Genomic DNA, 26,858 nt, shown 5'->3' with positions numbered 1-26,858 from the left:
CCATCTAACAGCCAGGAAATGAATGGAAACAATCAATCCATTTTGCTGACACATTAGGAAAGAGCGAGCTCCTCGTGAACATCTGACAAAATCTTCATGATGTCCAGAGCCAAACAGAAGAAATAATTAAAAGCAAACCAAACATTACATACAACAGAAAAACAACACCAACAAAATAACCTTCAAAATCTCAACAGCATTTAAGGGTTCAAAAGACCAAACAAGCAGACAAACAAAATGGTCAACTAACTGATATTAAAACAAAGAACAGCAAAACAAACAGCTGTAGAGCATATTTTGCTAACAATTATAGTTCATTTTCTAGAGGAAAAAAAAAAAAAACAAAAAACAAATCCACTGTAAATGACTGCAGTCTGATATCTTAAACAGTAAAGCTGAGCTCAACCATGTGATTTTGTTGGATGCTACCTCAGTGCTCAACAGAATACTGTCTGCAGTTACAGCAGCATCACCTTCGTGAAGTTTTCTGCTCCCAGATTTTATTTATTTATTTTACAGTTTTCTGAAAAGGTACACAGCCATTAAAGCTACTGCCTTAAGAGGCCTCCTCTTCCTGTGAAGGTGTGTTGCTTTTTCTACTGACAACAGTCCACTAAAATGAACTCTTCACAAGGAGTTTGTGTGCATGTAACTGTGTGTGCACCCAGTGATACTGCATCTAATCCAGTCCTGATGGCTGCATACTCCCATCTCATTCCTTCCCAGTCAGGGATCTTTGAACGATGCTGATGCCCTCGTTCTCTGACAACACAAACAGTGCATGCAACAATTCCCTCCTAGCTTTTTTCCCCCCAAACCAAAGAAAAACAGGGAAATCAACTTCTTTTCTGACTCATCCATTTAAACCTGACTGACAGATCACAGTGCATTAGAAACACAGGTTCAGCTTGCACACACATTGGTAGTTGTGACATATGGAGATGACTGAATCGAGCAAAAACGATTTTAATCTACTGACAACGCAGTTAATTTTCATGACAAATAAATACGCTGTCAGAGGGTTTGGTATTTAATTAGCACCAGGTGAAGTGTTCGTTGTGGTAGCCAACAACCAGATGTCCCCGCAGGCAGCCACCTGCCTGCACCTGACACATGCTTCCAAAGAGAAAAAAAACCACCCAAATGATATATTTTTAAAAAACCCCAAAGCCAGCCAAGCAGAACTACCAATACGCGATCCGGTGGTTATATAAAGCCATGCTAAAAATAAACTTCCGAGGCGCAGGGCAGGCACAGCAGCTCCCTACTGCCGTGCCCCGGGCAGCCCCGCGGCCGTCCCCCCGCTTACCACCAGCACGGGCACGCCTGCGGTCAGCGAGTAGAGGAGCACCGGGGGCACGGCGCTGCTGTCCTCCGGGCCCGGGTACGGTTTGCGGTACGCGCCCTCGTAGCAGAAGAAGCCTTGCACGTTGACAGCGAAGGTGTCCGTGTATTCGAAATAGTAAGCCAGCATCACGGTCCCTGCCATGATCACCATCTGGAAGTAAAGCATGCTGGTGAGCGGAGAGGGCACTCGCATGTACGGGGGCTCCGGCGGCCGCGGCGGCCCCGCTCCCCCGCGGCATCCACCGCGGGCGCCGGCGGGGCGGGGAGCGCGGCGGGGCGGGGTAGGGCAGGGCAGGCGGGGGCCCGGCCCGCCGCTTCGGTACCGGCTCCAGCGAGGCGCCGGCTCGAGCAGCGGGCGGGCGGAGCGCGGCGGCGAGGGGGCGGCTTCGCCCCGCCTCACCCCGCCCCGCCCCGCTCGGGGAGCCCCGCGGCGCCGGACCTCAGCCCTCCCGGGAGCAAAGGAGGCGAATCCAGAGCCCCGGCTGCCGCGGTAGAGGGGCTGCCCTCGCCTCAGCCGTCCGCTTGCGGGGCGGCCCGCCCGGAACGCATCGCGGCAACCCCGGCCCCGCCCGGTAGCTGTGCGCTCCGGCTTTAAAAGCCTCAAAAGGGCAATAAATGCTCTTCCATATACGGATAACCTCTAAAGGAATTCGTGTTGAAAGCTTTCATTTAGCAGGAAGCCGGTAGCTGCCATAGCCCAAGTAGCACCTCCAAATAAAACGTGAGTCTGTTTCAGTGTCAGAAGAAATCACACAGACTCAAACCTCAAAGTGTTTCACTTAAAAATACCTATCTGCTCACCCAAAGAATGAACAACTGCAGCCTGTGCTTGCACGGAGTCACCCATGTGCAAGCTCTGGTCCACATGCTGAACACCAACAGGCAAGAAGTTACTTCCAGACACCCCCATCTCTGCACCGCACTGTGCTACCACCGGCAGCAGCCTGTAAGAGACTCCTTAGCATCAAAAATTGCACTTGGCCTACTGAATCACAGCTGTTAGAAATAACAAATTGCATTGGATAGCCCCGCTTTTGTAACGTGCAATCATTCTTCTTGCACTGCACTTTGGGTTTAACTGTTTGCTTTCTTCTCCTTTCTGGAGAGTTTTGTTCATCTTCAGTGCTGTCAGTTCCCATGTATTTATTTTTAATTGGCCCTTGAAGAATGCATTTTTTCCTGTCTGGATTCCACATCCAGTCTATTTTCGTATGCTCTTAACATACCCCCCAGAATAATCTGAATCATGCCATTTGCATTGTATTCATCAGTCTGCTCTGGATAGTTGCGTACCTTTGTGAATAATGCATAGTGAGACATGAGACATCTTGTGGTGAATTCTGCCTAGCACAGACTTCATTTTCCCCATTTCCCTAGTGCAGAGTCCAATATCCATTATCAAACACACATAAATTTTAATTTTCCCCTGTAAGTCACACACAGCTACATTTTAAAAAACCCAAATCCAGGAAACAAGACTGCAGTATGCTCAGCTCTTCAGCTGCAGCCAAGCAGATGCCCCAGAGGAACACCGGGAGCTCCTCATGTGCAGCTGTGACTATGGCACAGTATGCTGCTGCATGATGAAGTTCCAGTATCCAGCTAATAAAAAATTTCCAAGTTTTGCTATTAGAAGCCTAAGTTTGTGTTACAGATACCCCTGGAGTGCCATAGGAATGAGAGAACAGAACAAGTTCTGCTTTATAAGCATTGTGAAGCAGCTATCAAAATCCCTGAAGGATTTTGAAAAGAATCTTAGAGGTTACAAAGCCTAACCACCTTGTCAGCACAGCTCCAGGCAGAGGCTTCTTGGGCCATGCCATCAACTGTTAAATATCTCAAAAGCCAGAGATTCCAGAACCACACTGGACAAACCATGCCAGTGTCCAACCCTTGACAATATTTCCATTCATTAAACCAGAACATCCTGCTTTCTATTCCAGGCTCAGACTCTGCTCCTGTTACTGGGAACCCAAAGACAAGAATCTGACTCCATCTTCACCACACCCTTTCAGTCTAAGCTAAATTACTAACACTTTTGGCTGTACCTATATCCATACCCTCAATGCTCTGCCTTTTCTGATGTTATACAAATGACAGCAAGTAGATATTGATGCCATTAGATGAAACACGGACTCTCCTTATTGTCATGCCTATCAATTTCTTTAATAGTCTTTCTCCGTGCTTCTCTTTAACTTTACAGCAGTGATGCTATTGAGGCTCTAAGGTCTGGCTTCCAGACATTTAAACATATGGTATGCAACAGGAAGGGATAAATCAACTAGATGCAGTATTTACTTGTATTATTGGCTAAATCTAGTGCCTTGTGCTTCAAATACTACAAGTGAACTTGCCATTTGCTGATAGAATTGTAAACCAGAAAGCACAAGATTTATGTTACAGAGGAATTTTAAAGTTACCAATAGATTTAAAATCTTCATTGATACAAGACTCTGATCACAATGAAAGAAATTAAAGAAAAAAAAACCCTATAAGTGTTGCACAATCACCACAACACTACTAATACATGTTAGACCCTGAGAAAGATTTCTTGCTCCATTGTTGTCCTTGGTATTTTTAATAGCACACTGATTTGTTTGCATATTGCCAAAAGATTGGTTCAGAGCACTCTGAAAGGCTTAAGTTCTTGCAGCTGATAAAGTGTGGTTTAGTTTCTGTCTCACTTGCAGACATAAAAAAAAAAAAAATAATCCATGTAACTGATGGTTGCTACAATTCTTCCTATATAAATTGATTGTTGCACTACATTGAATACAATCCGTTACAAAATGAATTTTTAAAATGCTTAAAAATGCATAGGCAAGGCAAGTCCAAGTTCCCAACAACACTGAAATTATTATGAAAGGCAGAAAGATAATAATAGCAAATATTTTTATAGTCACAAACAAATTCCCATTGTTGCAAACATACTGCAAAGCATGGCATGCACATCACTGGCTTGCCTTTGTAAATATGCATTTAGCTGAAACCAGAGCTATACTTTTTATTATAATGAACACGATATTCATTGGTTGCCTAGTTAAATACATAAGCATGTATTAGATCAAACAAATAGAAGTAAAAGAACACATTAGCCTCCAGTGACTAACACAGGCAGCTAAATATATTCTGCAATTACAGCATTCCCTCCTGATTTATATCAGTGATATGCAGTGACAGTGGAATGGCAGAAAAAAGCCCAGAGCCAATAATTTTAGTTTCAGAAGGGTACTGGTAAAATTGTCGGTTGACCTTTGATGACAGACAGACTGATTTTGAAACTTACTTTCTTGGGAATAGTTCCTCTGATCTTAGAGCAGGAGTTTCCCCTCAGAGTTGTCATACATCCATCCTGTTATTTTCATTTGCTACTTAAAGTGAAATATCATCTCAAGAGACACAATGTAGAGCAGTGCAGACAAAAAGAAACCTTAGCTTCAATGATTTGTAATACTTTGAAATCACAACCCCCATAAGTGGGACATATTTCCAATTCAAAAACAAATTCATTAATCCTTCATGTGTACTATATCATAATTTTTTTTTAAATTAATTTTATAATTATAAATCATTGCTATGGCAAAAGGCAGTAAAGATACACGGTCAACGCAACAAAGCTTTCCTAATGGGAAGACTTGATATCAAATCATCCAACTGTTTTTACTTTTCTCTTTCATGCTTTATCAGAATGATAGCATTTAGCAATCCCGTGGAAGTTTCCCTGTTACATCTTCACATTACACTAAACCAGTCTGCTCAGAAGGGAATACTGCATCTATGTTGATGATACAACAGCAATGAAGAGAAGGAACAAACTGAATTGTTAGAGACCTCCTGGTTTATTGAGGCAAATTTGGCAAACAGAAGGAGAGAGACTTGCATAAAAACTTATCCACAAACTAACTTAAGAAGCAAAGGGTATCTTTGATGTAGGAAAAGGTTTTCAGAAACTTCATCCAATTATTAAAATCCTAAAGATTGGGGCATTTACCAAGTTGGATGCCACCCTAGACAGCCTGATCTAGTGGCTGACAATCCTTTCCACAGCAGGGAGGCTGGAACTAGGTTACCTTTAAGGTCTCTTCCAACTAAACACCATTCTACAATTCTGTGATATTACCAAAATTATGTTCATAGAAGCATCATAATGCAAGAGAGAAATAATTTTCTAGCAAGTGGAGCACAGAGAAGAATCAGAAGTGGAATCTAATTCCCAAAACACCCACAATATGACTCAGACAAATTAGGCATCTAACGTAAGCTTTTCATATGGTCCTAACATGGAGTTCACTTAGAGAGATAGCTCCAGCAGGTGACGAAGCTCTACTACATTAGGGCAGGATGAATCATCCTCTCAAAGTGCCATTCATCCCATCCTGAGAAGTACCAGTGCCTGATGATACCACTTACAACAATAAATCAAGCTTTGATGACTAGCTTACACTATCACTCATCTTTTAAAGGGCTGCAGTGAGACGTGATCAATTTTACTCTTAACTTTCACCTGCACATCACTAAGTTAGTTCCAAAATAGGAATTATACTTCTCCTGAATCACACAGGGAGGGAAAAAAGTAGTAAAATTAGTAGTAGCATAAGCATTAATACTGTATTTGCCTTGCAGTGTTAGAGAGCTAGACCCTGTTTCCACAGAAGGCAAAATTTTGCCCCAGTAATCTTGGGCACCTCATACAGTGCTGTACAAGTACATGAAAGAATGAACAGATGGAGATGAAACAAATGAGGAGGAGGACAACGCAACAAGGAAATGATTGAGTTGGATATAATGATTAGTAGCCACAGCACTTTAGTTGCCTAGTCAGTGTTTACATCAATAGATAATTAGTCTTCATAAAACTGCTTTCTATCTTCAAATTAAGGAAAAGTATTATTACTTACAAGTTCTTCATAGGCTAGAACAGAACATTTGGGATGCCAGAGGCACATTACGTACCACCAACCTGCACATCATGAGAACTAAAGTCTGCATTAGCACTTCTTCTACCATACTACCATGCTGTCAAAATAATAAAAAGTAATAATTAAAAAAAAAAGAAAATTAAAAAAAAAAACAAACCAGAACATGATTTTGTTGATGCAAAAATGAAACACTGACATCTGAATGTCCTTAGAAAAATTATTTAATCTAATCTAAGATAATCTTAGGAAAAAAGCCTCCTACTTAGAAAATTGTTACCACAACTATGAAGTTGTGATGGTTTCTAAATACATTTTCAGTAACTGCAATATTATACAAACTGTCTGCAAACCTGTTAACGTTTAGAATAATTGGTTCAATAAAAATAATACAAATTAGGAATAAGCATCCTCATCTCATTCACCCAGAATGTCATCCTCTTTAACAACTCTTTGATGGTCCATTCAAATGCAACCAGTGATACCCTGAACTACTGATACAGCAGATTATGGAATCAGTAGCTGACATAAGCAGAGCACGCACTTACTCATGGTGCAGTAATCAAGTGGAAAGAAGTCACATGGGCCTATCCTATGCAATGTCCTGTATGCATCTGTACAGTTAGAATTTATACATAATTCAAAATTAGTTCAGATGTTTGCACAATGCTTGAAGGTTTTATAGACCAATTCAAAAAATTCCCTCTCCATATTACTGAATTAATTTATCTCGTTTGAATATGGTAGTGTTGCCATTCTACAATTTGTCATCTTTTGTACTTTTTTTTTTACTGTAAATAGTGAGGCCAATTAATACAACTTCTCAGTTATATATTCTGTATATCCACACTAAAGGGATGTGCTTAAAGTAAATGTTTACCCACTCATCAAGATTCTGCACTGCATGAAAATTTTGTCCAAAAGCACACAAGCATGAAGAAATCTTCAGTACATCCAGCCTCCTTTTTGTGGTTATGCTCTCACCCACAGTCTAGCCACCTGTAGTAAAGTAGTATGCAGTGCTTTTAAGCACTCAGTAAACATATTCCTCAGAGATGTGTGAGCAATAGCCGAAGTTGCTGGAGAGGTTGTAGCACTTCTGGATTAACTAAAGGAGATCTGGTTTATCTGCAGGAAAATTCATATGAAATATCATCCTCTGTGTGCTCGTAAGATTGATGTTTTATAACTTGAACTCTACCTGGATGAATCCAACCTCTGATTTTTAAATTCCACTCTTAAATAGCATCCAGAACTGCATAACATAAGTTAGACTGTCACACTGGCAAGTCAGTACACAAGCGTGAGTTCATCTTTTTGACACTCAGGATTCATCAGGAAAGATGCATAGTAAAACTTGAACAGATATCTCACATCATAACCAGGCTTGGCCCTCAGCGATAGTATCATGAACAGGTAAATTATAAAGGACTCCAATGATACTTTCAAGCACAAGCTTGTACATTAGATTAAATCAAACCACTTGCTAACTCTCTCTCAAAAGGGAAAAACAAATAGACTAATATAAATTATGCACAATAATCACTGCATACTTCCAGATCTGGTTATCATTAAGTGTATGCAGCTCGTCCTGGCAGACATTCAATACACTCTTCATTGTAGTTTCTACTGGGTAAGCTCACAGGCAGTTGTGTGATAGAACGACTTATGTTCTTACAAATTATACTAGACATTTCTTGTTAGCATTACATCTGAAATCACATCCCCAAGTTCCATTCCTTCATAAAATTAAAAGCATAAGAAATGCACAGAAAGAGGAATTTCAGGATATGTGAACTGTGTTTTAGTGGAGAAAAAAAAAAAAAAAGCCCACAGAATTTATCAAGCAATTAAACACAAAATTCACTGCTACCAGATATCTGTCCAATCAATAGAGATCATCTCTAGTAATAGAGATGATGATTTTCTTTGATTATTCTGAAACTTTACAATATTAAAAATATTTGAAGACCAATTCTAAACACTCATTCCTCAGGACACAGCTCATTTATACCCTCATATAGCCCTCATGATCCTGAGAGCTACAAGAAACAAAGGTACTGCACATTTCCATTCAACATGAGGACACTCACACTATGTTCATGTTTTCATGAAAATCTCTGCTTAAAAAATACTCTTTCCTCTATAGCATGCTCTTGAGCATCCAAAAAAGGCTGAAAACTCAAGGAAGAGGAAAACTTGAGATCGAATGACAAATACAGCTTCAAAGCCACAAAACATTCATACAATCCCGGAGTGTCACTGTCAGCATGCCAAGGATACCATTTCCCACAGTGGTTTTTCACCAAGCTACTGCTCATGCCCACTGCAGGACAGACACCTTGGTACTTTGGGGAGCTCCCCCTGTGCTGCAGAATGTCACTTCCACAATATCCCTTTGGGCTCTGTGGCTAAGCTCAGAGAAGGACTTACATGGCAACTTCCACAAGGCATTAGGCCTGCCCATGCTGCAGGTAGTCAGAGAACTTCTCTGAATGACTAGACTCTACACAACAACTGTTGCAAAAATCATCCATTTCCATACATCCTTCTCTAGATACTTTTCTTCTATCAGGGTATCTTCATCCTTGGAGATATTCCAGACTGGACAATGCTTGGAGCAGCCTGACCTAATGTTGAAGTCAGCTCTGCTCTGAACAATGGGTTGGGATGGGTTACATGACCCTTAGGAATCCCCCAAGATCTATTTCTGGTATGATTCTGATTGCAAATTTACTACAACCTACAAATTTGTAATCTTTAGTCTTAATGACTACAATCCACTCTAGTGGTGATTCACTGCAATTACTGTAATTCATTTGATCATTATGTTTCAAATCTAAAAAAAAAACACCATATTTCCTCTAACTTGGTGTCATGATTTTTGTTATTGGTATTCCTCATAACATCATACAATGCACTGGGAGTTAAAAAGTTAATGCTTCAGCTCTATGGATCATCAGTAGTTCCAGATATACCTGTCTCAGAAGAAAAGGAGAACTATATATCCAACAGGACTTCTTGTTTCCATTTTCCATTCAGAGGGAAAGATAAAACTGTTCACAAGTCACAAGACATCCCTTTCTGCTCATCACTGCAGTACATGTTCCCTAGCCTTTAGCATTACAGTAAAGCCTTCAGTTTTTGGACACATTCTCATCCATTTTATTTGATTTATTAGCTTGAATTCCAGTTACACTGTATTATACTGTGTTGTCTTTCATTCCAGTATCTTATTCAGTAAATTAGTTTTCCTTCTCAGATTGTTGTGGCTGTTTAGTGTTTAGGTCCATCTCCCTATCCTTTTCCCCCCCATGCTTTCCCCAGGGCATGGATATGTGGGTCCCCCGACCCATTATTCACAGCACTGGGCTGAACCAGCCCATAAGCCATTGGTGAATTGTTACAAAGTCAAAACTGCTCATCTGTTTATCTACACTGGTAGAATCATAGAATAATACAATCAACAAAGCAACAAAGATAGCTCCTAATATTCCGTTTTCTAGAGAAAGCAGTAAGCTGCTACATAAAACCTGTTACAGGACTAATTCTTAAAAAATAAAAATAAAATAAAATCTTAGAGTGTATCCCTATCACTTGGTCATCATCACTCTCTATAAATTACCCTCCAGGCAAAAGGCGTACTGTCAAGCACTGGAAAAATGCCTAGAAAGGCATCAAGGAAGAGAAACTCCAACAGCTGAAGTCACTTCTGAAACACTAATAGCCCTTGCTGTTTTGAGAAGTGAATCCTGAATTGCAAGGAGTAGCTGGAAAGGTAAAGAGACAGAGTAATAATAAATAAACCAGCTTTTGAAGGTCCTTTGAGCAACTTGCTAGTACTGGTATCATAAATTATTAATAACCAAAGTTTTCGAGATCTTAGCTAAATTATCTTATTTGAGATTTTTTCTCATTTAAAAGTACTCTGTTCAACAACTTGCTAGGCTAAGGTGTAATTTATATTTAGGAGACAATGCCAAAGTATTGGGTACCAAAATAGATGCTTGTTTAGTTAATACAGAAATCTTTACTTTGATGAATGCTCTTGGAGATTCTTACTTATCTGATGCTGTATTCATCTAGCTAACCAGCTTAACTCTGAACAATGGACTGTACTAAAGGAGGGAAGAGGCAAGTGATTACGTGGACAAAAATCATTAAAGAAGTGGGGGGAGAGATTGACAAATTTGACAAGAGCATTAGAAATTTAAATTACAGCTTTATCATGAGGAAATAAAGTGAGTATTCTGTTGGCTCCTGCCAGAGCAGGATTAAAAGGCAGCACCTCAACAGCTCACATAGCAGATAGCACCAGGCACGACAATAGGACACTACAAAGAGAACTGGATTATGCGCAGACAGTGTGACTTGGCACATCCAAGGCCCTACACTGGGCAGTGGCTGAGGGATGGGAAGGCCAGATTGCAGGAATAGAATCAAGGAACATAAAACATCTTCAGTATTTTTTTTTTTGGAGAGGCTCAATTGCTACCTAACAGAACTATTCCAAATATTTCTTCTCATATGTCTATCTAGTGACTTTATTCTAATGGCCTTAAGGTATTATGCAGTTCTTCCTCACTTCACATTGCCAGAAGTTATCAATCATGCAAGTATCTAAGGTCCATTTACTTTGAATAGAATTGAATGTGGTAAAGCAGTAAATGTGAAGTACATCTCAAAAAAAGAGTGACATTAAAATATTCTTAGCATTTGGTCTTTCACTCCCATAAGACTTCTGTTAATTTAGAGAAATTAAAAGCAGTTGGAGACTTGAGGACAGAACATAAGGGACATAAGGGCTACAGGATCACATTCCCACTAAGACGGCACAAAAACTGAAATGGAGTGAAATGGAGTGGGTGGTTGCTAAAAAGATACAACCATCTTAGGACACATCATTTTTATGGCATTAACCTCTTCATAGAGCAATGCTAATATCCAGCATACTAAATACTGCTTCTAAAGTAATTAGGACGGTATCCAAATGGGATTTAAGCGAGATATTTAGCTTATTAGGCATCCTGGTGTCCAGTATTTAATTTCATTAGGAGCATTTCAGTTAACGTTTCAGTTAGCAGATAAAAAGAAAAATTACCCCAGAGAAATTGCACAATTTCAAATTTGTCCCAGTTGACATTGGCATGACCTACACAGCTGAAGTTAAAAGTAATTTTAGAAAAAGTCCATGTGATGATAACACAAAAACATGCATATCTTCCAAACAAGTTTTCATCATACGCTCACTATTCAATATAACAGCTCTCCTGCACTCACGTTGCAACTAGCAACCTCAGAAACAAGGGTAATGACAGTGGTGACACAGAGGGGATTCTGTCATAAGCTCTTATCCAAAACGGGGGGAAAAAAAAATGGAGGGACAAACATTCATTGCTTTTAATACACATCAATTTATTCCTATGTTGATAACTGTGTCCTACTAGATTTGTGTAATGAATAGATACTCCTTGATAATCTTTTCATTTCAGTTTTCACGAAAAAACATCACTATGTAGGAGTTCTTTAAAAATACTGATACTGTCTGAAAATATCCCTCATACTAAAAATATCCTCAAAACAATGTTCCTGTCCATCAAACACACAACTCCTGGTTCTCTCCCTTCTTCTGGCCAGGAGTATTAAACCAAAGTACATTCACTAATGCTAAGAATTTTCTTCTTCCTGTATTTCTCATGGTCAAGGCTGGAAAAAACACTGCATCAGAGAGAATAGCATCTGGAAGAATCTGGAAATCTCTTCAGACTTCAAGATAATTCTGAATAAATTCATTCATGGATTAATTTCCCCTAAGATTACCTCCCTTGGATGCTGCTCTTCTTAGCATCCCTTCTTTCTGCCTTCTTGTGCTTTGATCTATTTCTTCAAAGTAAAAGAGGCATTAAAAGAAGCAGGAGAAATTGCACCTTTATTTTATTGACTACTCCAATTGCTTTCATTACCAGCAGGTGAGGATTAATACAGAAGGGGAGCTGGCTCATTTCTGTATCACCTGGGGTCACTAAGACAACCCTCACATGCAGGACATTTGCTTGCATCTGGTTCTCTGTAACACAAGTACTTAACAGCATAAACAATATCTGCAGTGAAGTTGTTTAGTAGGGTATTACTTTTTTATTGGAGCCAAGCTCAGAAACTGCTTGAGAATAAAGAACATTTACTGATTTACTGTGTTTTATCCATTTCAAAGAAGCACTAGCTTTTCAATATTTATCTTGTCAGTAGAAGATATTAAAAAGTTTTATTAACTCAACTAGTGCTTTTCATAAGTATCACTTCTTTCTCCTACGCTTGCATTGCTCCCAGTGAACGATGGGTGTTAAAATGCTCTTCTCTGAATGTTTATCGTCCTGTTAGATATGGTTAAAAGTTTATTTGATAGCGTCCCAAAAGATTAAAATGTGTTGCTTTTCTTGAAAACAAAATACTACACAAATAGCCAAAGCTTCCCTGCAGACTATTTCTAACAGTGAACTATTACTGCCTACAAATATGGAACCAATGAGTACTGTGGTACACACATATTTCATGGTAAAATGTTACTAAAGTGAACTACAGAAATTAGCAATTTAAAGGAAGTCATGCAAGCATAACTCACATGCAGTAATTTCTACTCAAGAGCAATTTAAACAAACTGCAGTAAATACAGTCTGATCAGTATTGTCATATACAAGGCTCTCTGAGCAGGAATCTTTTCTGTTTCTGCAAAGGAAGAGAGTCAGTTGGAATGGAGGACTAACAAATTCTAGAAAGGCATTACCCTACAAGCACTTCATTAAACAAGCTGTATAAAAAATTCAGCAAAATTTTAAAAGGTCAGAAAAACTTTTGTTTATTTGGTTTTGGAAGGGGGTTATAGGATGTAGTCAGTCATAACTCTATAGTGTTCTGGAAAAATTTAATGACAGACTGCCAGAGCAATTCACTTACTCCTTCCTTCAAAACTCAGGCATTCCCCAACAGCACTGTGAAAAACTACCTGTAATTGAAGGATCAGGTTTCCACAAAGCAGCAAAAGTCATGAAAGCTATATTTTATAAGAGAGGTTTTCAGATTTTTATTTTTTTTTTTACTTTCTTCTTCCTATTAAGTCTCTGTATAATTTCAATTCCATCAAAGATTCTCTATATTTAATCCTGTTCTTGTATATTTAATCTTGTTCTGATAGTTCTCATCTATGTACAGCACTCAAAGCTCTTATCGCTTTGAACAGTTTTCATTTCCTTCAAACATCAAAAACCTGCTTTTTTATTACTATCAATGGGGTAGAGTTGCTAACAGAATCTTGATACTTTGCGCAATTCCTTTCAGGATCTACATTTTGCATCCAAGTGGCTATGTAGAACATTAAGAGCTAAATCATGGAGAAGAGAGCAAAAATACGTAACAGTATTATTAGAACCAAATCTGCATGCCATTTTAATACTGCATTTCCTCGTTTATGTGCAGTTTCATTTCACATTGAAGCACAATGTTATCAGGCATCTTGCTCCATATGAAAAAAGGATTACAAGTCTTTGAATGGAAATAAACACCAACAAATACACTTAAAGTCAGAAACGACACTATAACCTTGATTTTCTAAATTTTCTTAGTATACATGTATACATTTCTAATTAACATTTCTAATTTTTTTAGTATACATATTTAGTGAAATATGTTAAGGATCCAATGAAAAAAACAAACAAACAACAATTTAAAGAGAAGATACATTTGAAACTTAAAAAATAAAGATGCTTAGCAAGTGGTGGTTCTGAAGCCTGTACTTCGATGGAAGATGTGAAATGCTTTTTACTTCTTTCTTTTGTTGGCATTTCAACATCACCACAAATTCATACAACTGCAGTTTACCTATTCCTATGCAACTACTTTCTGCATCTTCCACTAAATATTTTACTGGCTGTGATTTTTACAACTGTTGACAAGCTACTTAGGTATTGGAAGCCAGGAAAAAAAAAAAAATAGAAGAAATTTGTAGATTGTGAAAATTACACAACAGAGACATGATACATAATGCTCTTTTTAGGCAGAAAATAAATCCTTAGAACCCAAAGGGTAAAGGAAAAACTCAGATTGACCTCCTACTGTTGAATCAGCCATAAATTGTCTGAGTCATCTTTATTCTCAGCTATGAGAAAGCTCACAGTTCAATGGGGAATAAATTGCATAAAGAGTCTTGCTGAGTGCATAACCAAGACAAAGAGAAATGTCAGCCAGGATCTCTTCAGAAGCATTAAAAAAAAAGCCACAAAAAACCCCAAACATTGCTGTATTGCCACTTCCCCAATAAAGACTGAAAAAAAGACAAAGCCACAAAACCTATCAGCATAGCTAAGCATGGTTCAGGGCTCGTGCTAAGATGGAAGTCCATTATGCAATAAGGTAAGTTTTTTACAAAATTTAGAGTGGTAGTTTATAAATCTGCTATCTGAAGTACAGAAGTCAGTCTCAGAGATGCATAATTAAAGGATCTGCCCACTGCCAGAGTTAGAGACATTCTACCCCCTATGTTCAAAAAAGGTAATTTTGGTAATTTCTGGAGGTGAATACAGGATGAAAGAATTACATCTCTTAAAATTTCAATAAGTACATCTAAATGCATAACTGGAAGTGGAAAAAGAAAACAAAAGATAATATCAATTGTGATATTGTGTGATTCTTTTTAATTAGCACCACAATGTTTTTCATAGAAGAACACCTAAACCTAAAATCACTGAGATTTACAAGAACAGCAAAAGTTTGCATCTGGTGATACTAAGTCATTTTAAGAAAGAAAAAAAACCTGTTTTCAAAGGAAAATTGAAAAGTGAGTGCTCTTGGACAGTAACTGGCCTTAGGAATCTGCATTTATAGTCTGTCATCAGTTGGTACTGCTGGCGAAACTAACTTTCGATATTGCAAGGATTTGAGGAGATTAATTTCAAAATCTGATGTTTCTTTAAATGGGAAAATTGCTAGAAAGAAAAAAAAATGAAGCAACGTCAAAGGAATTCAACATCCGATAGAAAAAAAATAAGGGCAAGAGAAATTGCACAAATAATGCCTTGAACTAGCACAAGCTCTTGACAATAACAGAAAATAACAAATGTTTACACAGCTCAGGTTCTGCAATATAGATTCAGCTTCTGAGCTTTCAAAGTCTCACAGAATATTTTTTCCTCCAGATTAGGTAGTTGGATTGAGACTCCAAATTCCATCCACTATGATCAAGCAATAAAAGCAGGGTTCATTGCTTTGAATAGTGCTAATGAAGGTATCTGGAAAAGATGACAGAATACCCAGGTGCACGTTCTCAATAATTCTGTGAGTTGAAGAGGACAGGTGTTTTCTGAACAGTAGACAGTAGTAGCTTATGAGACTGCTCTGCAGAGAAAAGCTAACATTTTGAAAGGTGTAGAGCTTAATATCACCAGAATGAAGTCTGTTGAGACTGCTTTTCATACTACTGGAACTTTCGGTACATCTTTAGATTATTTTTCTCATTAGGTTAGAAATAAGTTAGAAATAAGTTAGGGGAAAAAATCTACTATGAAGTAAGCTTTGCTAGAAAGACCAAGTGAATAGAAACTAGATCTAACAAGTACACTCTCATCCATTAGTCCATTGACTATCAACCATTGACATCCATTGAAATGCCACTGCTTAGCAGAGTTGAGTCAATGATTGAGAGCAAGCTCTAAGTGTAAAAAAAACATATTCTACTTTGTTGCAAGATAAACACTACACTTGGCATTCCTCTAATGTTAATTACTCTGACCTCCACCTTTTCTTTTACTCCTAACCTGCAGGCTGCTCATGAAAAAGTCATGTTTCTCTGCAAAGAGAACCTGACTAACATGTAATGTAAATATTCCCTGCTGTTTTTTCCAGCAAGCATCTTCAAATCTTCTAGGGCTGAGGCACTGACTTTCACGTAGCCTTCAGCCAGGGTTTGGCCAGGCAGAGAGGTGAGCAGGGGCAGAACTGTGCAGAGCAGGCAGCTGAGGCTAACTCCCTGTCACTGCCAGTGGGCTCAGGGGAGCGCGCTGCCAAGACACAAGTGGCACAGAGCAACAGCACCTCAGATGTTTCAGTGAAAAGCAAGATAGAACTTGCATACAGTCTTCTGTTATATTCAGTATCCCCTTAAGACCTGCTCAAATACCTAAGAAATAAAGGCTAACAGCTTTCCAGGAAAAGTAATTTTTCCTTTGTCTCACATAAAACAAACTCTTGAAGAACAGGCTAGGAAGCTGCACACAGCCAGCTTAGCTGTTAATGTGTCCCTGCAAATAAAGTTTCTCTGCCAGACAGTCAGCCAGTCATAAAAAACATGACAGACATCAGGTCTCCACAGGGAGACAATCACAACCAAAGGACAGTCGCCACCACTGGCACCTGGTGGTTGCTGTTCTCTTCTATCAGCAGAGAGGATTTGATTGTGTGGTTGTGGATACTTGAATCCTCACCCAATACCTTGTTTTGCTCTCCAGCTACTGCCTAAGCAAAAGTACAATTGCTGTTTTACTATGTTTTTGATGCACGTGGTTTGGCTAACTTCTGCTATAGAAGTAAGGAACATACAATGAGACATTTAAAGAAAAACTAAGACATCTCACAGATCTTCCTTCTCATCACTCAAATGCCTTGACTTAGGTTCTCAGATACTACATACTTAGCTTATCCAGATACTTTAAGAAAGAATTGTAGCTGATACACTACAAAAAAGGAGCACCTTTTCTACCCTGGGTAGCCATGCTAATAAATGATTATAAAGTACTGCTACTGCATACCTGTTCTCCTCTTCTATCTGTGTATCTTACCAGAAGTGGGCATAGAACTGTTCTTTAGATTTCACAACTGATGAGGCAGAACATAAATAAGGCTGAATGCTCCCTCCAACATTCAAGAATAGAAATCATGTCACCTCGATCCCCATTCATAGATTTGGATGTTCTTTACAGTCTTCCCAGTGACTTCTATGACATGAACTTATGTAACAGTATCATGACAACATCAGGTTTTTGGATCTTTTAATACAGTTAAATTCTATATAGAAATCATCTGCCCTGATGCTGTCTTAGCGTGACATAGCACAGGCAAAAAAAGCCAGTGGATCCACAGTGATTTGTGTCACAGTGGATCACAAACATTACTTGAAAACAGTGAACACAAATTGCCAAGCTACAATAGTAGCTCAAGTGATGTGACAGAAATAATACCATGCAATGAAGCAATTTCCTATCCACATGGAAGCAACTTCTACTTCCAAAATGTGCAAATAAAAAGAAATAATCCACCCAACATTTCATGAGTGTAACTTCAGTCGCAATTTCTATGCCTCTCACTTTTCCACAGCATGTTGCTATATTGTACCTCAGTTATTGATATCATCCTTTCTCTGATTACCAGATGTCTCTAAATGTATTACCAGGGCATCCCACAGTAACCAGTGCTGGCTTCCCAGAACTAGTTGTAGATGTCTTGCTACCCTCCTCCTTACCTCATATCACAGAACTTGTGTGACTATAGCATAATAATACACTCACATCTCAATGCTTGCATAAGATTTTCCACTGGGGCTGAAGGGCTACGTCAGCCATCATCACATAGATGCTTGCAAGCAGCGTGCTCCTGGCCACACTCACAGATACGGCTGTGAAGCATCCTTATCCATACCTTTGCTGGATCTAACCCAACTAAGCTAGCTTTAGCACAGTTCGGTTAACAGTTGTCATTCAGTCATGGGAGCCACTCTGAAAAACCCCACACATGGCAAGTTCTGCTGAATTCTTGGTGGGACTGAGTGATCCATCCTATAGCGGCTCAAAGAGAGCCCAACAGACCTATGCCATGCTGCAGCTCCAGCTCCACTGCAGGGCAGATGTAATCGGGGTTGTGTCTGCTTTAATTAACTATATTGAGAATAGTCTCAAAAATAAAATCAAGGTTAAAGGAAAGTGTTTCAAATGGAGCTCGATACTCAATATGCATTATTCCCAAATGTCTCTGTAACACTGCAGTGCAATGAAAAGCACAGTAATGACAGCAGAGTAGCAAAGCCCTAGGCAGCAGAAAGAGAGGACTTCCTCAAACACAACAGCCATAGGCACAGAAAAAAAGAAACCATTCTCCTTCAGAAGGCCTCACATACACAAGGATATCCAGCAAGATGCCCTTACCTCCACTGCCAGTCCTTAAATGAGGTCTGGAAAGAGGTGGATCCTGGCTTCAGCCCTTCTAGTCACTCAAGGGCATTGTATGCACCTGAACTCCCCTAGGTCAGCCCTACCTTCCCACCAGGTGCTCAAACACTGCTTCAAGTCATGACTTAGCATTTCTTCTGTAGTCTCCCATTCCTTACAGACTGAAAGACTTTGAACAACCACTATAACATTCTGTTCTACTGCTCCTCATCTTTAAGATTGATAAATGAAACATCTTCTGTACTGATGCAGTATTATTAACAAGTCCTTTCCACCAATATCCATAAGAGACCGGTTCAGAGGTACTTCACTCTGTTGGATTCTGGAACCTCAGAACATTAAATCCACATAAAATTAAACTGAAGAGTTAGAGACCCCTCTTTACATGGCCTCTCATGAAAGCACTGAGGAACAGTTACAGGGACTAAAATTTTATTCACGACTGCAAAAAAAGAGATTGTCAACTAATAGATAACACTCCATATTGAAATAAACATAAATACATCGATAAATATAAATCAGTTGCTGCTAATAGCATTTCCTTCAAAAATACACCCCAAATACTTAGCAATTTATCTACAGTTTGTTTTACCTCAAGTAGTGTGAAGCATGGCAATGCTGTGTGGTTTCTCTGAGATGCATGCCTGCTGTTTGTAATTATGCTCATCTGAAGAGAACAAAACTGTATTACATCCACCTGTAAAAGGCCAGTGCTGCTGAGAATAGCGTGCCCACAACAAACTATAATAGGCCTAAATAAAACATAAGCATATCAAAATAAGAAATGCTGAGAAATACAGCAGAGTAAAGGACTGCATGTGTTGTTCTTTTTTTTCTGGTATGAGGGAGCTTCAAGTTTACTTAGATTTTACTATTATATTAAACTGATTCCAGACATTTTTCTTCTAAATAAGAGTACCTATGCAATGATTTGCACATAAAATTTTTTATCTAAATCCCTACTTACTTCGACCTGTTCTATTTCCAAGCAAATCTTTTATTTCTTTTCAGCAGAATTTTTCTAAGTTTCATTAACTTCAAAGAAATTGAAATATGCTCTTAAACTTTATGTTACAGGGCTTTGTTGAGGGACATTAACTGAATGAAGACTTAAAAGTTTTCAGTCTACCAAGCTTCTACAGAAGCATGAGAACACAGGACTACAGTGAATTATCAAGCTGTGAAGTCATGCCTTGCAATCACAATACAGTAGATTTCTGGTTCTGAATGATCCACAGACTATTTATTCTTAATATCACAAATACAAACAATTTCATAGTTCCTTTAAACAAACAAACAACAACAACAACAAAAAAACTGATGTCAAAGAAAGGAAAAAAAAAAAAAGCTATAACTGCCTAGAAGAAAATCCTGCAGAGCTAATCTCTGCTGCAGAAAAAATGAGCAGAAGCCACACATCGTAAATATGATGCTCCTAAGAGCCAGCCCATGAGTCCAGTAGTAAATTAACTAAAAATCTCCAGAGGAGTTACCATCTTTGAGAACTAAAAACATGCTTTTAAGTGCTAGGCAGCCCTCTCTCTTTCCTAAAATAAATGAATAAAATTGCTTTGATTAAAATTGGTGTTTTAAATATTAATTAAAAAGAAATTCTTTCTCCTGTCTTCCCAAAGATACAAAAAGAATCATTTAGCTTTCTCTGTTTTTTCTCAGCTGTTACCCATTACTGCTCATTCCCATCTCATCACTCTTTTCTGTGATCTCTCCTTCCTGTCTCCCTGTGTTTCTCTTCCAGTTTCTTTTCTCTTAAAATCTTTCCTCATTCTTCTTCCCTCACATAGCACATCCATTTCCCTTCTTCTCCATTTCTTTCTTCAATGCCCCTCCCAGATCCCTCTTTGATTTTCCTTCCTCTGGTGTGTCAGTCAGCAGCAACCAACTCTTCTTTAACATCTGCCTCTGGACTTCCCTCATCCTGTGCTCTGCCTGTATGTCTGTATTTCATACAGTGCTTGCACCAGCTGGGGTCTCCTTGGGAGCTATTAACTTATCAGTTGGGACCCTGTCACTCCAGGCATTTTTAGCACAATCTTTGGTGCTATCAAACACAGCAGTAGTTTCCTGTATTCAACTTGCGTTTACTCAAAGCAACAAAACAGAAAATGCTTCATAAGCAAGCAGTATGGCATATCTTCTTGAAATCTCTCAGACTGTTTAAGGCTGAAATCATTTATCAAACAACAAAAAAAAGATGGCTCTGCTATTAATCAATTTATTTGTACGTAATCAGGGCAAACTCTGTGGTCATATTCCACTGGATTCATATCTTCACTTGGTGAGTCGCAGGGGCTTATTGACACTCACTTATAATACTTAATGCTTACATGATATAAGCATTAACACTGTATACGGAGATGCGCATGCACAGTTATGTACATTGGGCTATAGGCTCAGCTCAGTAAAGATATGTCAACATAGCAGTTATTTATTATTTATTAAGTGGTTGACAGCACTTTGAAGACTAGAACAAGCTCTGAGCATTAAGGACCAATAGGTGGCTGCTCTTCATCTGTTACCTCAGGAATAAGAATAAACAAAGATTCCTCTTCTCCAGCTCAGTATGAAAACAGAGACACATTTTTGCTCATGTCACTTAAGTACTGCAGGTGGGTGTTAACCAATGCCTAAAATTCTCAATGCACTAAAATGGAGATGAACTGTCGACCCTGTAATGTATCCCAAAGCTTCCTTTTCTGCAACATGGAGGCAGACGCTTGCTGGAACACACACATACCATATATGAAATTGCCTTTCCACAGTTTGTTGCTATGGGTTTGGAAGAAGATGAGTAAGCCCAAATGAGACATCAATAAGCCACCTGTGAGAGCATGGCAGAAACACTACAAGCATCCCTATAAATAGATCTCAGAAAAGAGCTCCTTCTGTTTTAGTAATAGGAAATCTTTTCTTGTACTAGGCAGCCTATGAAACAATTACTCTGGCAGTAAATCACTGTATGCATTAGCATGTCTGCCTCCAGCTGCTGTTCTGGGGAATATGCCTAACCACAGCCTACAGGATCAGTCCCCAGACAAGCCTGCCCTTGCCATATGTCATCACCAGTCTGCCTTGCTGTTAGACAAGGGATTCATACTCATATCTGTGCTCTCTCTCACTTTTTTGGAAAAAATACTGTAGACACAAGCTCTCAGGGGGAGCTCAGAACAGCAGAGTTTGGCTGAGGGGCAGCTCCTCCGCAACTTGGAATGAAGGCTGCTTATGAGTCACCACTAAGTTTTCCACACAAAATGAACTCAAGTATCTTTCACTCTGAAAGGAGGTCCACAAATCTTCTCAAATCTTTACTACTTGTTTTATCCATTGTTGCCATTTGTATGAATGTTTTCTCCCATGTCCCTCTTCTGGTGAAAGTCAGCCTGAAGAAATTTTGGGAAGCTGGTATTGCCCACCTTCCACAGCTTGTTATACACATGCCAGAAGTTGGAAGACACACACACACACACACACACACACACACACACACACACACACACACACACACACACACACACACAAAAGTCATCAGATCCAACTCCTGGTTCTACACAGGACCACCCAAAATTTGAAGCCTACGTCAGAGACCAATGCCAAATGCTTCTTGAATTCTGGCAGCTTAGTACTGTGACCACTGCCTTGGGGAGTCTTTTTCAGTGCCCAGTATTATAGCTGCTCATTCTTTCCTTCCTGTAACTCTTCCTTCCCTTACTGGGAGTTTTTGTTTTGGTTTTGTTTTTGGGTTTGGTGTTTGTTTCCCCCCCCCCCCCCCCCCCCACAAAGGTTTTATCTACTTTCCCAAGCTTCCAGCTGGTAGTTTCAGTAAGACGCACCAGCAGATATCATGATCAAATACCAGGGAAAATAAATATATATATAAATAAATATATGACAGTAACCCTCCTGAATGATAGCATGAAAATGGGATATTTTCACCCTCAGGAAAATTGTTCCATCTGAAGAAAGGTAATATGCTCTGCATAACTGCCTAGAGCTCTTGCTGCAGAAGTGTTTAAAATGAAAGAGACAGAGTCTTATTGTATCTGGAGTCAATAATGAAACAAAAATGCTGCACAAACAAGGCTTCTGTGCTGTTTGGTCTGTTACTTTATCTGTTTTCAGTTTTATAAGTGGTACTTGTCAGTATAAATCTTACATATTCTACTTTTTTTTTTTATAAAAGGCAATTTGTGCACTCTTAAGAATTTTTTAATGGTAGGAAACATCACTGGATTCTGACATGCAGCAAGACAGTGGTATGACTGTGCTAAAGGAGATCACAATCTGGTGATGCAATTGGCAGATCTTTATGCACATAGGTAGCATTTCATTTAAGAACACATTTAGTGCATTTGGACAATTAAGCAAAGTTTCTTATTGTTATGTATAATTCAGTGTCTCAAAACAATCAGAATGTTACTAGATTGAAAATAACGATATAATCTAATCAGGTTTTACCTTATTCCCAGAAACCATTATTAGTAAACATTAATAAACAATAGGAAGGACAAACGAAGAAATCCTATTAGCTTTATGACGGCAATTTGAAAATAAGGTGCTTAACTGTAATATCTTGGCATCTATGCAACCGCAATATTTCTCACTTTGTTCCACATGAATTGATTCAACTGCAGTTTTGCCTTGCTTCTATGTTAACTCCCACCAGCCTAAGTACTTCAGAAATTCATCATTAATACTGCAATTAAATGACAAAGTACTTCTTTCAGTAAAATACAAAAAACAAAAAGTTGAATTTGTCAAGTCCCAAAGCAGGTTTCTCCATGGCAAAGCTTCCATAAAATCAACACTATCTGCCTGCTCATCCACCCAGTAAATGTTGCACAATAATAATAAAAAAAATAGCTGTGGGAAAAGTAGAAACTGTCTTCAGCAAATCTCAGGGAGACCTACAGGTCTCTTGGGTTTCCCTGTAGCACAGTCTCTTTTTCAACAGTAAACGCTAAGGAATGTGTACTCAGCCAAATACATGACATTTTTACAAAGCATCTTTCTCTTACAAAAGAATTAAGAAAAAAAATACAAATGATCTTTCTTTCAGGCTCCAGATCTGCCAGAGTAAGTAAAGAGAAAGACAAGAACCAACTCTCTCCAGTTGGAAAATTTTATTGATCTCTTAAGAGTATTGTAGCGATGTAGAACACAGCTTATACTCACAGTCAAGATACTGGAGAAATATCTGCTGTTTCAGGTAACTAAGACACAGAACACAAAAATCAAAATCAACATTTCAGTGCACATCCAAAAGCAAAGTGTGAAGTGAATGAAATCTAAACTATGTAAGAGTAGGCTGCTATCACCTGAGAGCAAAGAGAACAATTGCAAATTGCCTTGCAACAAAAGGCATGTAACTGCTTTTGCTACTTTAAAATTAGTAAGTGCTACTAACTGGTGAATCTTTAGTCGTGAACTTCATGACATCTTTCTCTCTGAAGCTTGAGCAATTACTCTGCCACTTCCTCCAAATATCTTTCCATCTCACAAATGTATTAATCTATAGCCAAAAAGGGCCCTATGTCATCTGTCAGGCCCTCAGTGATTACCAAGAGACAGCGAAATCTAGGTCAAGAGTAAATAAAATGCAGAACAGAATGTTATTGGTATTGGAGGCACAATCATCATCACATTTACCCCAGTGATTTCTATACATGTTACACAAATGAATCCTGTTTCTTCATTCACTGCTGAACTTCTGATGAGTGTACATTTGTAGTAATATTGAGATCTAAAGGTGCATCCTTATCTTGAAATTTATAAGAATGAGTTAAAAAAAAACTGTGAAACAAACAGTTGAAATGGTACTGGGAGGAAATCTTATTACCTCAAGAGATAAAGCTAAAATTGAAACTACATCCTTCTGCTTTTTAGATTATATGCTGTTTGAAGATTAATATTAGGAGGACCTATAAGTCTGTCAAGCAACAAATCAAAATCTCCCACAGGACTTTAAATAGTAAGAAGTGTTATCATGAAGAAGAGGATTCTCTGGATTATGTTTGTAGTGATAGGATTTAAGTTTGCCCAACAAGCTGCATTATCAGAAATAACAAGGTCATTTTTATGTTAATAAGATGAAGGAAGAATGTACTTATTTTGCAAACAGGCAAATTAATATAGAATTAACCAATAAAGGAATTTCATAAACTGACTCATTTGTGAAATCAAGGCAAATTTTAATACTGTAGTTTTGCATTTAAAAAGCAAAAACAAAAACTCCTCTCCTGAATGAAGGAGCAAAATCTTGTTCTGACATGAAGTTCCAGCTCACGAGTGTAACAATGACTGCCCACCATAAGAGCAGAAAGTACTTCCCATTCAGAAAGCATACACAAAAACACCTTCCCACGGTTAGGCAGCTGACTTCAGGAATCTGCAGGGAGACACTCACAGAAATAGTTTTAACATAACCGTTTGGAATAATTCCCCCATATAGAACCTAGAATAGCTTATTGTCTTCACATCTTTTTCTCTTTTAGAATCAAAATATTCAGATACCTAGAACTTTTAAAATAGTCTGCATCTTGCTGGGCATTCAGGAGCAGATTAAGAGGCAAGACTAAATCAACTACACCCAATGTACAAAGAGGGATGAATGACAAAGGCCATGCTAGAGGGTAGCAACATTGTATCGGTCTTAAACCCAGCACAAACAAGTCTTGTGTCCTAAAAGTCCTGAAGGAATAACTAAAAAGTAAGTATGAGATTTTAGACCGTTTTTCTATTACAAGGTTCAGCTCCACCTTGTACCAAACAGAAGCTACTTCACATGCCTCCCTATGTGATTTTTGCAAGAAAAAAAAAAAACAACCACCTGCTCTGATGATCACCAGAAGTACACCCAAAGGAGAAGCAAAAGTTGCTATGGTCACACACATAAAAATTAATTTGTATTTATTAATAGCTGCGCCTCAAGTCAAGTTGAGCCACTAACGGGTAACTTTTGGGAATCTGAGCTTAACAACACTGGTTTTCTTCCTAGTGTTTAACTGCTGCTATTCTTTAAACTGTATCTAAAAATATGTTGAGTATTTTCCTCTTGTGAATATGTAAGCAAATTCTGTATTGACAACAGGATGTGATGCTATTGCAGATGGGAGAAGATGCAGTTTTTCCAAACCAAAGAGATGCAGCACATCACCAATGCGAGTCTCTATGTCACTGCAGCAATCTGATTATCATCTTTTTCTCATTTAGATGAACATGATAGAAGTTAGCATTTATAAGACTCTATAAACTATTCCTTTACATTCCATTTAGTTTTTCTGTTTCCTTCCAGCCAAATAAATCAGTTCACCTCTTGCAACAATTAAGACTTGACATTATTTCTGAACAGATAAAATTTACTGACAATTCTCAATTCCTGAATAAGACCTAATTTATGCATAACACTATGTATAAAGAGACACAAACTTCAAAGATCTTAAGCATGAAAATCATCTTTATACTTCATTAAAACAGGGTAATTCTGGAGACTTAAAATTTTACTACACAACTATGAAGATCCCAGTTAGCTTATTAATAGTTTTTCTCTCTCTTTTTTTTTTCTTCCTCTGAATCACCATTCATTAAATAAACACATACATACATACATACAGTATGAATCTTAAGGAACAAGAGAAAGAAAACATGAACTTTTTCCACAGGGAAAATGTAAGTGCAGACCAGTGGGTGGAGGTGTATGAGCCAACTAGCAAGGTGTTCTGGGCTTGCCTGAGCACTGCCTCCACAGGCCTTCACTGCAGACTCCTATAGACTCCTCAAATAAATTTGCAGATTTCACATACAAAGGTAAAATAGGAACTGTATGTTGAGTTCATGTTTTTCGGTGATATTATATATTTGGGCAACTGGGATACCTCAGTAGGGACAAGTGCAAATCGCAAGGTACAATGTCTACTAAATACCAAAATACTCGCAGGAGAATACAGCCATACTGTAACTTTAGAGCAAGTGAACAGAAAACATGACCACAGCATGTGTATAAGAAGGTCATCACCATTTTGTGCTGTGGATCTACCCATGAAAGATTCATTTTCTAAGTATGTCATTTCAGCTGGTGATTCAGAAGTAGAACACTTCCATCTGGCAACAGATGGTCAAGATACAGCTTATCTGTAGGAGAGTACTCCACTAAGAGAACTAGTCCTCCCCACAATCTGTATAATCAGAAAAACAGCTTCTTTCTAATATTACTAATGTGAGAAAGCACACTAGCGTCTTTCTCATTAGACTAATCAACCCCATATACTTACATCCCTGCTTAACTATTAAGCAACCTTCTACCTGCAGTCATTTCTGCTTTCCACTCCTACTTCCACAGCTGATACTGTCTATGCTATGTGTATAACACCTATGT

The 26,858-nt window shown here is 38.6% G+C and overlaps 1 protein-coding gene across 4 annotated transcripts in view; it reads right to left on the bottom strand.

The window, feature by feature from the left end:
* Positions 1-26,858, bottom strand: part of PLPPR5 (phospholipid phosphatase related 5) — a 203,121-nt gene that overhangs the window by 78,508 nt on the left and 97,755 nt on the right. For 2 of the 4 annotated variants that reach the window (XM_085232183.1, XM_085232182.1), the window contains exon 4: positions 1,310-1,498. In XM_085232183.1, the coding sequence (XP_085088309.1) occupies positions 1,310-1,498 (189 nt within the window). Of the gene's footprint in view, positions 1-1,309; positions 1,770-26,858 lie in introns of those variants that run through there. The other 2 variants (XM_085232184.1, XM_085232181.1) reach the window with 2 other exon arrangements.

The sequence above is a fragment of the Meleagris gallopavo genome, chromosome 10 (genome assembly GCF_905368555.1).
Source record: "Meleagris gallopavo chromosome 10, MGAL_WU_HG_1.1, whole genome shotgun sequence".
Taxonomy (NCBI): domain Eukaryota; kingdom Metazoa; phylum Chordata; class Aves; order Galliformes; family Phasianidae; genus Meleagris; species Meleagris gallopavo.
This window is presented reverse-complemented; position numbering and strand designations above follow the sequence as displayed.